Below are 11,620 nucleotides of genomic sequence, written 5' to 3'. Positions count from 1 at the left end.
TACCAACCCGCCCTCCCGAGTTCGATTCCCGCTCAAGGCCACCAACATTTTTGTCATTCTGCATCTACCGCGGGCATTCTTCGATGCAAATCGCACGGCGCGACAGCGTTCACGTGACGGCAATTGGAGGAAGGTGGGGGGGGGAGGTGAGGGGAGGACTGTCCGCGACGATGGCTTCGAAGCGCCATCTTGCTAGAGGAATGGCGGCCGCGGCCTCCCCCAGAGGACAACGGGGAGGGGAGGCGCGCGCTCCGATGACGTCACCCCCTTGCCGTACAGCTGCAGCCGCACCACCCCTTTGGCAAGGTGGCCGCCGCTGGCTCGCGTAGCGCGAGCGGTGCACGGTCGCCCCCTCCGTGCAACTTGGAGCTCGGCGGGGGAGGGCAGACGGCCAAGCGACGATGTCCGCGCGGCGAAGGGACGCGGCGCTCCCCGTGTCGCGCTCCTTCGAGCTCCCGGCCACCGTGGTCCAGCTGGAGCCCGTGCGCGTTTGGGTGCTCAAGGCGATCCGCAAGGTAAGCCACCTCGCGGGCAGGCGGTGGTGGCACGGCGATTCCTTCTCTTCCCTCACTTCACCCGGGCCCCCCGCTCTATCGGCGATAGCAATGCGGGGGAGATTGGCGACGCGATGAGTGAGATTAGATGGTGTTGGTGTAGACGATGGATGATAGTTGGAGATGAGCGAGGTGCTATGAGATGATGAGGGAGATGTGTAAGGGAGCGGTGGTACAGCGCTAGGAACCAGGCCACCTAAGTTCGATTCCCGCTCGCGGCCAACAACACCGATGGCGATTATCTGAACAGGTCCTGCGGTTCTCGTCGGTCGACTGAGCCTCAAGTGAGTACCTGGTGCGGTGTTGTTAACATCGGCACTAGGGGTACAAAGGCGGCCGGGCGTGATGCTGGCCACCCACCCCCTCGTGTGCCGTGCTGGACTTGATGGGTGCTACTCGCTAACATGTTAAAGCCGCAGGGGGATCTTTGAAGACGCGAGGATGTACGTGAGATGAGAGGTGAATGATGTAGGATATGCGCTCGATGAAGGTGCATGCGTGAGAAGAGTGATGCGATGGGTGAGATGAGACAAAAGGAATGGTGAAGGGAGATGATGAATGAAAACAGATGGGTTGATGAGTGAGGAAGGTTCATATGTGGGGAGTATGGGGAGCGGTGGCACAGTGATGATCTCGTTGTGCAATGAGCCCGGCGAGCCGAGTGACAGCTATCTGGACCCGTCCTGCGCGTCAGCATTAAACGAGTACCTGGTGCGATGCGTAAACATCGCCACTAGGGAGACAAAGGCGGCCGGGCGTGATGCTGGCCACTCACCTCCTCGTGTACCGTGTCAGCCTTCATAGGCGCTCGCCAACGGCACTTTCTCCAATAGTCACACGGGGAATCTTTTTTATGCTGAGGAGTGAGAGGATGAAAGGAGATTGTGAGAGAGAATGAGACGAGAGACGATTAGTGAGGTAAAACAAAAAGGATGAGAGAAGTATTTGAATGCAATATGAATCCTGCTCAATCCAGTGTCACTCAGAACAGCCCCGCGGCTGGTGCATAACGGACCGGCACCTGCGTTGATTTCCTCCAAGCGCAACTTCCCATTGAAAGTAGTGCAGTTCGTTGACTTCGCAACCGGCCACTCTATTTACCGAGGTTCTCAATGAGTTAAAGGCAGCAAGCAGCCCACGTCGCATTTTGTCTTATTCCCTCCCATTAGAACTTTGGAAATATTCTACTCCGTTAATTGACGCATAAACAGTAACCGGATATTTTTAGTCGCTTCAATCTCTCGTTGCGTTAATACAACACCAACTTTGAAAGTAGCTCAGGTGCAATCAGTCCCAAAACTGATGATTAATCTTGTCTGAGTAACTTGCATTGCTACTTGCCTTGGTTACTTTGTAAAATGATGGAATCCATTATCAGCGATTTAGCTTCTCCATTTGGACTTTGTACATTCTCAGTGATCTTAGTACGGATTCAATTGAGCACGATCTACAGGTGACATGTTAACGTATGTGACTCATGTTTGGAATTGATTATTTGAAAATGGTGGATAATATATGTTTCAATCCCTTGTGAAGCACTTGGTCGTGTTTGTGTGTATGTTGAACTTCTTTCGCACCGTACGTAGCCAACCGTGCTAATCGGAGATGCGTGTCTGGCATTGCTCACTACTTTCCAAGTAATCATCAGTTGGAGTCCAACTCTAATATGCAAGTTTCGATTTGTAGCTTTCAAAACTGATAGGTGTATACAGTATGTCATAAGTTAAAAGTAGCCTGTCTGATACCGTCACAGCTAACTTTTGTATTCTGCAACCTTGGCTAGATTGTCTCCAATGTTATTTCCTCACTTTATTCTTGACTCATTGTCTTATACTCACAATATGATCCACTCCATCGCAGGTGGCTGTGAACGTAATGCATCACTCATTTAAATCACAAGCTCAAATTAAATGTTGTATAGCAGTCGACACTGACTTGAATACGACGATTGAATTGGGTAACAAAAAACTGAGGCCAAATTACTGAACGGATCGTGCAATTCTATAAATTGGGTAGGCCAAGATTTGTCCCATTTCCGAATCTCTACGGGATATCCGCAAGGGGATTGCGTACATTTCCCTGACATTGTAATGGTGGGTAGGACCAGCCTTAAGTCCTACATAGTACAAAGATCCCCCATATAGCCTGTATGAGCTGTTGGGACAAGCGCTATTAGGGATCTCAAAGCACTGTACAAGACACAGCAGCAGCAGACACTCAGCATAAGTAAGTGCCTGGTGCGATGTGTAAACATTGCCACTGGGGAGACAAAGATGCTCGGGTGTGGTGCTGGCCATTCACCCACTCGTGTGCCATGCCGGCCTTCATTGGTGCTGTCTAACAGCACTTGCCCTAACAGTCTGTTAAGGGTGTAATGGAAGTCTTTTTTGTGTTTTGTGCATGCTGGTGTCTGTGTGTGGACTGGTGTCTGCCTGTTTGTGTGAGTTTACGCACTTCCGATGAGCACGGTTGGCTACGTAAGGTGCAAAAGAAGTTCAACATACATATGTATACATCTGCCAGTCATCTCAGTCAGTTAGCCCATGGTATCTTGGTCTGTCCCGTGACCTCGTGGCAGCAAGGCTTCGACACTGCACACTGCCTTAAAGTGCACATAGCCTGGCACAAGCACATTGGTGATGTCACAGACACTTAGCGGCGAATGACGATCATTGTCGTTGTTGTTTACGCGGCTCCCCTTTGAATTCCTCAGCATGTGCAGGGAGAGCCACCCTCCAGCCGGGCCCTGGCCAGCCTCGTGGGACAGCTGCTCACCTTTCAAGAGGAGGTGGCCGGCGTTCCGGGTGGCCCCTTGCCCACGCGCATTCCGGTCTGCAGTGGCACCCTCCTACACACAGCCGCCACCACAGCACATAGCGCACCTGCCTCCGATAGATTACTGTTCATGGGTGATTTCAATCTTCACGTAGACTCACAAAGATGTTCTTTGTGCTAGGGATTTCCTGGCTACTTTAGACTACTTCCCTGATTAGCACGGTTGGCTGCATACGGTGCGAAAAATCTTGATTTAAAGCTTTCGTGACTGCAGGAATCCATACTCCTTGGTTCTTTCGGTAAAGTCACGTAGGTAGAAAAAATAATAGATCACGACTTTTCGATCGCAATGCAAGCAATCGCTATCAGGCGCCTGATGACGATTGCTTGCGTTGCGATCGAAACGTCGTGATATATTATTTTTTCTACCTACGTGACTTTACTGAAAGAACCAAAGGGTGCGAAAGAAGTTCAACATACATACGTTCTTCAGTTTCACTCAATATGTTAAGTCGCCCATCCATATTTAGGGTCATATATTCGACTTGGCGTCGACCCGAGGACGACCACAGAATAAGCGGTATGTCAGCTCATTCCGTGGTGTTGTTTGACATTTTGGTTCCTTCACCTCTCATTTTTAAGCACCAGATTAGATATCACAGTCTCAAATACATCACTTCAGACATTGGTTCTTCAATAATTGTTGTCCTTCTCACTGCACATCCGATTAGCGCTCTTGCCTACAAACATACATATCCTAGACCAGGGGTCAGCAACCAGAATAAGAAGAGCAATTTATTTTTCATTCGGTAAAAAAACAATGCATGTGAATACGAGACGGTGGTCCTTAATAAATAATGTCACGTGGCAGTCCTTTAAGAGTCTTGTGCGGCTCCGGAGCCGCAGGTGTGTTGGAGAGCCAAGACAGAGGTTCTTTGTTAGCCATCTGGCTACCATGAGAGATTCGTTCATGAGGCTATCCACATATACAAGCACAGAGACAATTTCAACCGAGAAGATGAATTCTGGCTTAGCAATCACTGGAAGGGTTGGATAAACTATTTCAGGTCTTAATTGATTGTTCAGCTTACGGTGGCTTTCAGACAGCATACATTAATTTTTTGTCTCCCCCCTCCTCTTTTCAGAACATAGATGGACTCGTCCTTCTAAATAAACTGCCAAATCGCTGCCTGTGGCGCTAACGTTTTTTTAAAATAAATAAATGCACCGTTTAAAAATAGGTAAATAAATGCAAACCGACACTTCTTTCAAATGTTTGTTGCCGTTGTTTTTTCACACCTGATGATGACCGTTTGTGTTATGGTCGAAACGTCGTGAGAATTTTTATTGTTTTATATATATTTTATTGTTTCCCTTCAACGTGACTTTACCCAAAGAGCTAAGAATATCAAAGGGATAATTATTTGAGGCCATATACACTGAATATTCTCAACTAATCACAACCAGCAATGTTGAAAAACTGTCAATACCAACTCCTCTTTTGAGACCTTTTTCCCAATCTTAAAATCTATTTATAAGGCTAGGCTAACCTTACCCTTTCAGTGAAAACTGCATCAAATATAAACATTTGAAAATGTTTTGTATATTCTTGGGTCTTTTGGTAAAATCACGTAGATAGGTTTCAAAGAAAATACCAAAAAATAACAAAAAAACTGCGACGTTTCGATCGCAACACAGGCGGTCGTCTTCAGGAAAAGTCGACCGCTTGTGTTGCGATCGAAACGTCGTATTTTTTTTATTCTTTTTTAAAAATGTATTTGAACCTATCTACGTGACTTTACTGAAAGACCCAAGAATATTAATTCTTGCAGTCACGAAAGCTTTAAGTCAAGATTTTATGGTTTGTATACAGTAAAATCTTGGATTGTGAGTAACTTTGTCTGCGAGTGTTTTGCAAGACGAGCAAAAATTTAAAATAAATATGAATTTGATAAACGAGCGAGGTCTTGCAAAATGAGTAGTACGTATACGCTTTGTCTACCGAGCGTCACGTGATCACAACTGATATACGAGTGTTTTGGATTACAAACACGTTTCTAGAACGAATTATGCTCGCAATCCAAGGTTTTACTGTATTTATAACCTTAGATTTAACCAAATTTACATTGAACTTCAAATTTCTAACTCTTCCGCAACATTCGAATTTACAGTTAATATTCACCAATGTGAATTCCCTTCTACGTGACTTTACCGAAAGAAGCAAGAATATGTTATATGAAGTTTTTATATTCGCTGATAAGTGAATATGCACAAATCATCATACGTTTGACAAATGAGAGCCTTATTTTCACTGTTGGAAGACTGATTCCAGAGCTTAAATTAGTACCATATCATGTCTGGTTCCTTGCTTTAATGTTCTTTATGCCATCTGCTTAAAAAAAAAATCTCGTGTGGAAGTTGTTCCCTAACCAGTGCATTGCTCTCTTTGTGCAGATGAAATGTTTTTTGGATTTCAAACCCGGAGGTGGGCTCTGTCACATTCTCTCTTCAGTGTTCAAGTTTAAGGAGGAGCAAAGCTGGTAAGGCCTGCCTTCCCTAGGTGCACAAAAATCAGAGCGAGATTTGCAGCAACGAGATGTGGGGGGGGGGGGGTAGGGAAACTTGGCGAGCTTTACCGTTTGAATTTGTTTCGTTTTCTGCGGCCGTGCATTTCGCTGCACAGGCGGCGGTTTGACTTCCAGAGCCCGTCGCGAGTTGACAGCAACACGGAGCTGTTGGTCTCAGTCGAGAAGGCTCTGCTACAGGTAAAGTTGCTCGCAAAGTTGTGTGAACAATCTCTTTACACTGTGTACAGTAATACCTCGATATAATAAGTAGATGCGTCATTCCTGGAGCTTCATCCGTATCTCGAACCTTTGTATGTTGAACAACTCATCACATTAGTACTATCAGGATGCGTTCCCAGCGTTCATAACTTGCCATTTAATACCATAAGAACGTCATAACTTACTCATATTGTGAACAAAAACTATATTGAAAATATATTTTATACTGTACAGTATTAAAATTAATAACTGACATAAACAAAAGAAACATAGTGTACTGTTCTGTAAGATATGTTCACACTCGCCGATGTAGTCTTCGGTGCAGTTGGAGGTTGCATTGCCTTCCACACACCATCATCGCTTTGTACACAGTGCATTGCTGCGCACTCATTGGCCAAGTCAAATGTAAACAAAGATTATATGATGCATCGCGCGCGATAAGCAAAGCTCAAAAAACGTATCTTATTTTTATTTTATAGTTATTTATTTAGTACCATATGTGGATATGTTTATTATTTATTTATTCATTTTAGTGCGTTTATTATTTAACTTGAATTTTTACCACGATTATAATGGTGATGAATCCAAAGTTCCTCATATTGAAACCTCGTATATCAAATATTAGCATTTTGAGATATTACTATAATGCATTTCTAAACTTTTTCCAACTAAAATTGTATATTATTGAATTAGCTCTGTGTGTCTGTGTCTGTCTCTCCGTCAGTCTGTAGCTGGGAGGGTGGGGTCACGATAACTCGAAAGATAGTCCAATATAAGTACAATTTTAATATGAACTTGACTTGATATTAGGGGCTCTGATAGAATACTTGTCAAGTTTATCAAAGGTTTGCCAAAAACTTGGCAATAAAAATAATTGATAATGAATTAGGCTGTTCGGCTCAGACAATGACATAACACATTCCCCCATGATGTCATTGCCTGTGACATCATCCCACGGGGTCCCACGTAATGCACATGGTCTCCCCTGCCAACCACCTCGTGTCATTTCTAGTCAAGACATCACGTCATGTGCTGTGCGATGTCACCTCATCGAGCATCTCTGTAGGCAACATTGTCTCTGATTAATACTTTGTCTCTGATTAATACTTTGTCTCTGATTAACACTTTGAAAAGGATTACAGAATCCGTGCCTATGCATGACTTCTTGAAAGGTTAATTGCCGGTATTTGCAAAATAATGTTTAATTGGCATATTTGATAATGTCTGGTTTAAACACATTAAGGATTGAAATATTTAGCATTATCTATGTTATTATTTTATTGTTTCCCTTCTACGTGACTTTACCGAAAGAACCAAGAATAAGTTTAATCAAGTCGTCGAAAATATATTTTAGGAAAAATACACATTTTTGGAGTAGTTGTTAGTGTCTTATTGTATATATAAAAAAACAAAATCATATCAGGTTAATTATTATATTTATTTAAAACTTTTTCCTCGTGAAGAGAGGCTTCATGAACTTGTGAATAAATAAATTCATATCATACGTTATTATTTACAATTGACTTTCATAATGTCACTTCCTTTTCGCTTTGTGGCCATGGTTAACGGTAACAGAGGAGTAGATCATTCTGTAACAGAGTAGTGGATCATTCTAAAGGAAGTGTAGAGGGAAGCACTTGGCGTGTAAACAGTGCAGCAGGCAAAGACAAACTGAGAGGGAGAGCATTGTGCGGGTGACTTTCGCACCCCCGATTAGTATGGTTGGTTATGTACGGTGCGAAAGAAGTTCAACATACACTGTACCTCCAATTGGCACGGTTGGCTACATACGGTGCGTCTTTCAACACGACTGAACGCATTTGAACAGAGTCAGTCTGGTTTCCAATGTGACTTGGTATGGAGCTTTTGTTATTTTCAAGTGTTTTTGTGGACATTTATCTCTTAAATCCCGTTAAATATGGCTGATAAAAGGAAAAATACATCGGCAGGTGATGTTTCTACTGCCTTTGGGAAAACAGAATCCCATTCATGACGATCCACTTCACGACGACGGTTTCCAGGAATGCATGGTAATGTCGTAAAAGCGGGACCCGCCTGTATTTTAAACACAACCCGTGAATTAAAAATTCTACAGGAATAAAATTGTTGCTAATACACAAAACACGCCATTATAAAACCCACAAACAATAAAGGTTTACTGTATTTGCAAAATACGTGGTGAAGATGATACTGATGATGATAGCCATCAAGGTTTTAATGATCCTTACTCATGTCATATTTCTTGCCTCCCCATTCAATAGAATGGACTCATTTCCAGACCAATAATATTTCTACAGCCAGATCTTGACCCCAAGCTGACTGCCAAGCTGAAAGACATTGCACGCAAACACCAGGTAATATGAATGTTTATAGCCAGTGCAGCTGGGTATAAATCTGCACTCTCAACACTTAATTTTTTATTGAATTTCTTTAAAAGAAATACGGCTTTTTTTTTAAACAATACCTGGTTTAAATGAGACACCTGGGATAGGAGTACATTTAGACATTTCTTAGTTCTAAAATAATTATATGGTATATCATCAGTCATGATCAATCCACAAGGTAACAAACGCGGTGGGATTTTCTGAACAGTAACACCCCGATTTACGCCCTCCACTATATGTACTTTCACTACAACATACTCAACTTACTTATACCCAATCCAGCTTTATGTACTTTGGTACCTCGCCATAGCGTGTTTCACATTTACGAACTTTACCATGAAGACCCAACATTGTTTACGTTCCACGGCAAACATTCAAGCGTCAGCATCCCTGACTGGCTACAGTTTCTTTCCCTTGTACTCTACGAATATTTTTCCCCCACATACCATATTCATGGAAACTATTTTTGTACAGTGTAAACTATTTTTAATAGGATAAACAACATAATAATGCGTACAGTGTAATAATCAAGGTTATATATCAATAATATACACTTACTTTTCACGCCGATGGTTGTACAGTATAGATGCGCAATTTGGTGACTGAGGATCTTCTGTTTAGGGACTGTACCACATTACAATCCACCAAAAATGCTTTGGTTCAAGTACTTTCGATTTGCGTTCTGGTTTTCAGGAACACATCCTGGGCGTGTTTTGTGTACAGGGACTCCTCTACTTATGAACTTTCAGAGATACGAACTTTCAGAGATACGAACAAACCTGTCTCTATGTCCATTTGCCTGATCAGATGGAGAGTAGTAAGTTTAACCACCTTGCAATAGATGGCGGTGGTAGCGTCTACATCTGCAGAACATGAAGAACCAGTGGCATCTACATCTACAGGAGATTATACAACTGTTTAAAGCCATTCCCCCTGTTTAGTGTACACGCCGTACAACATGTTTGCAATCGACAGGAGTAAAGCTTGACTTACGTACAAATAGACTTACGAACAGATCTCTGGAACCTAACTCATTGGTAAGTAGAGGGATCGCTGTATATGGATCGTCATATGATGCAGTATAAGCCGAGTGTGCTAATGTATGTACCGATGATTTAAATACTTTTCCACAGGCTACAACCACAGAGGATAAAGGCTTCGCAACTCACGTTGTGTATCCTGCACCACCAGCTCCTCCTGCAGAGGGTGAGATCTCAGCTGCATGGTGCCGTGTAGCAATGATTCAGAGCATTAAGGCTTAAAGAGATTAATTTAAGTCGCATTGTGGTACACATACAAAGAAACCCCTCTGAGCTGTCATCTTCTTGTTCATGAACTAACGGTTAATAAAAAAAATGACAGGTTTTTTTTCCGAGGGCGCAGCAGGGTGGTTCAGTGGTACAACTCGCGTATCACGGGCAAGAAGGCCTTGCATTTGATTCATAACTCGGGTGCCTTTCTGCGTGCAGTCTTTGTTCTCCCCCTGTTCTGTGTGGGTTTCCTCTGGGCTGTCATCTTTCCTCCCATGGCCATGGCAAAAAAAATACTGTACAGTGTAATTGTTATTGACCAAATATACCAATGCTGAAAAATGACGTCACAAATTACTGGATTGGGATTATACACAGCAGCAGCAGCATCACCTCCTACTGTGAAAACTTGGTAGGATCCTCCTGAAAAACCCTTGAGACTCAAGTGATTCTGATTGACTGATTGAGGGTGCCATGGTGGCATGATGTTAACTACCTCGCCTGGTACAGTCGCCTCGCGTTTTTGGGTGTTTACGTAACGTGATTTTTAAATCGTGCGTTAGATAAATTTACACAAATTTTTTTGTTATGCGTGCACTATTATTGAAATAGCGAGCTCCAGCGCTTTGGCCATGGTGTACAGAACGCGCTGCAAGCTAATCGTCAGTTTGCCAGCAAAGTTCAGTTGCGATGCCTGAGGTGCAGCAGTATTTCAACCACAAGTACGAGCAGCATCCGCATCTCCTCGCACGCCATTTTGAAGATCTTGTCCACGTGAACTTGTCCGGTGCACACATTCTAACGCGCCATCATCTCCACCATCGTCATAATCCGATGATGATGACCACCCCCTCCCCTCTCTCTCTCCAGTAACCCCACCACTCTACTCCTCCCCTCCCCTCCACCAGCCTCAGTACGCCGATACTAAGCATCTCACTAGGTGTCAAACATCTTTTTGTTTTACTTATAAAAAATGTATATTTTCAGATTTTAAATAGGCCGTTACTATACTTAATACATGTATGGTAGATTTAAAGCTTTCGTGACTGCTAGGATCCATACTCTTTGGTTCTATTGGGTAAAGTCACGTAGGTGAAAATAAAATAACAAAAAATCACGACGTTTCGGCCACAACACAAGCGGCCTTCATCAGGTGAAGGGACGAGACTGTCTGGAGGACAGCGCTGGAGTGAGAGAAGCCACGCTTAGATCACGACCTTTAAGCTGTGTGAGAAGAAAACAAAGCGCCTTGACAAAGGAATTAGCATATAATTTAGCATTGAAATGGCTCATTGAAATAGCTAAGTTAAAGTATACACATCCGCAGAGGTACCCCTTGACAAAGGAATTAGCATAGAATTTAGCATTGAAATAGCTGAGTGATTAGCTTGTAACTGGTCACAGAAATAGCTATGTTAAAGTCAGAGCATATACATTCACCGAGGCACCTAGTACTAATCAAACAGGAGAATTTAGCGAAACACAACCACGCTCAGACAGCGGACCTTTAAACTGTGTGCGAGCAAACAAGGTGTTCTGACAAAGAAATTAGGATAAAAATTAGCATTTGATTGGCCAATTTTAGGAAAGAGGTGGTGTACGTGCCGGTGGACTTGCCGTTTGGCGCGGGGGGGGAGGGAGTTTACCTATTGATGGTGTGAAAAGGGAATTTATAAGAGCTGCGAAAGTTTGGGGTACCACTACTTGAAAAAATATACTGTACCATTGAAATTAGTTTAATGTTTAGTTCGATTTAGAACATCTTTCCAATGGTTGCTTAATTTGAAACCATCTTCTCGGTTGAAATTGTGTCTGTGTTTGTAGATCTGAATTCAGATCTACAAACACAGAATTCAGATCTACAAACACAG

At 43.2% G+C, this 11,620-nt stretch overlaps 1 protein-coding gene across 5 annotated transcripts in view; it reads left to right on the top strand.

Annotated features, from left to right (window-relative positions):
- Nucleotides 1–282: 282 nt before the first annotated feature.
- LOC116954756 (SWI/SNF complex subunit SMARCC2-like) overlaps nt 283–11,620 on the top strand; it is a 90,672-nt gene continuing 79,334 nt past the window's right edge. For 3 of the 5 annotated variants that reach the window (XM_032975534.2, XM_032975533.2, XM_032975531.2), the window contains exons 1-6: nt 284–515; nt 3,268–3,384; nt 5,784–5,869; nt 6,013–6,094; nt 8,377–8,469; nt 9,633–9,705. In XM_032975534.2, the coding sequence (XP_032831425.2) occupies nt 402–515; nt 3,268–3,384; nt 5,784–5,869; nt 6,013–6,094; nt 8,377–8,469; nt 9,633–9,705 (565 nt within the window). In that variant the 5' untranslated portion in view covers nt 284–401. Of the gene's footprint in view, nt 516–3,267; nt 3,385–5,783; nt 5,870–6,012; nt 6,095–8,376; nt 8,470–9,632; nt 9,706–11,620 lie in introns of all 5 variants that reach the window. The other 2 variants (XM_032975530.2, XM_032975529.2) reach the window with 1 other exon arrangement.

This window comes from Petromyzon marinus, chromosome 56, assembly GCF_048934315.1.
Source record: "Petromyzon marinus isolate PM22_M1 ecotype Great Lakes invasive population chromosome 56, UKy_Petmar_22M1.pri1.0, whole genome shotgun sequence".
Classification (NCBI taxonomy): Eukaryota; Metazoa; Chordata; class Hyperoartia; order Petromyzontiformes; family Petromyzontidae; genus Petromyzon; species Petromyzon marinus.
Note: the sequence above shows the minus strand (reverse complement) of the source record. Positions and strands in the feature narration are given on the sequence as shown.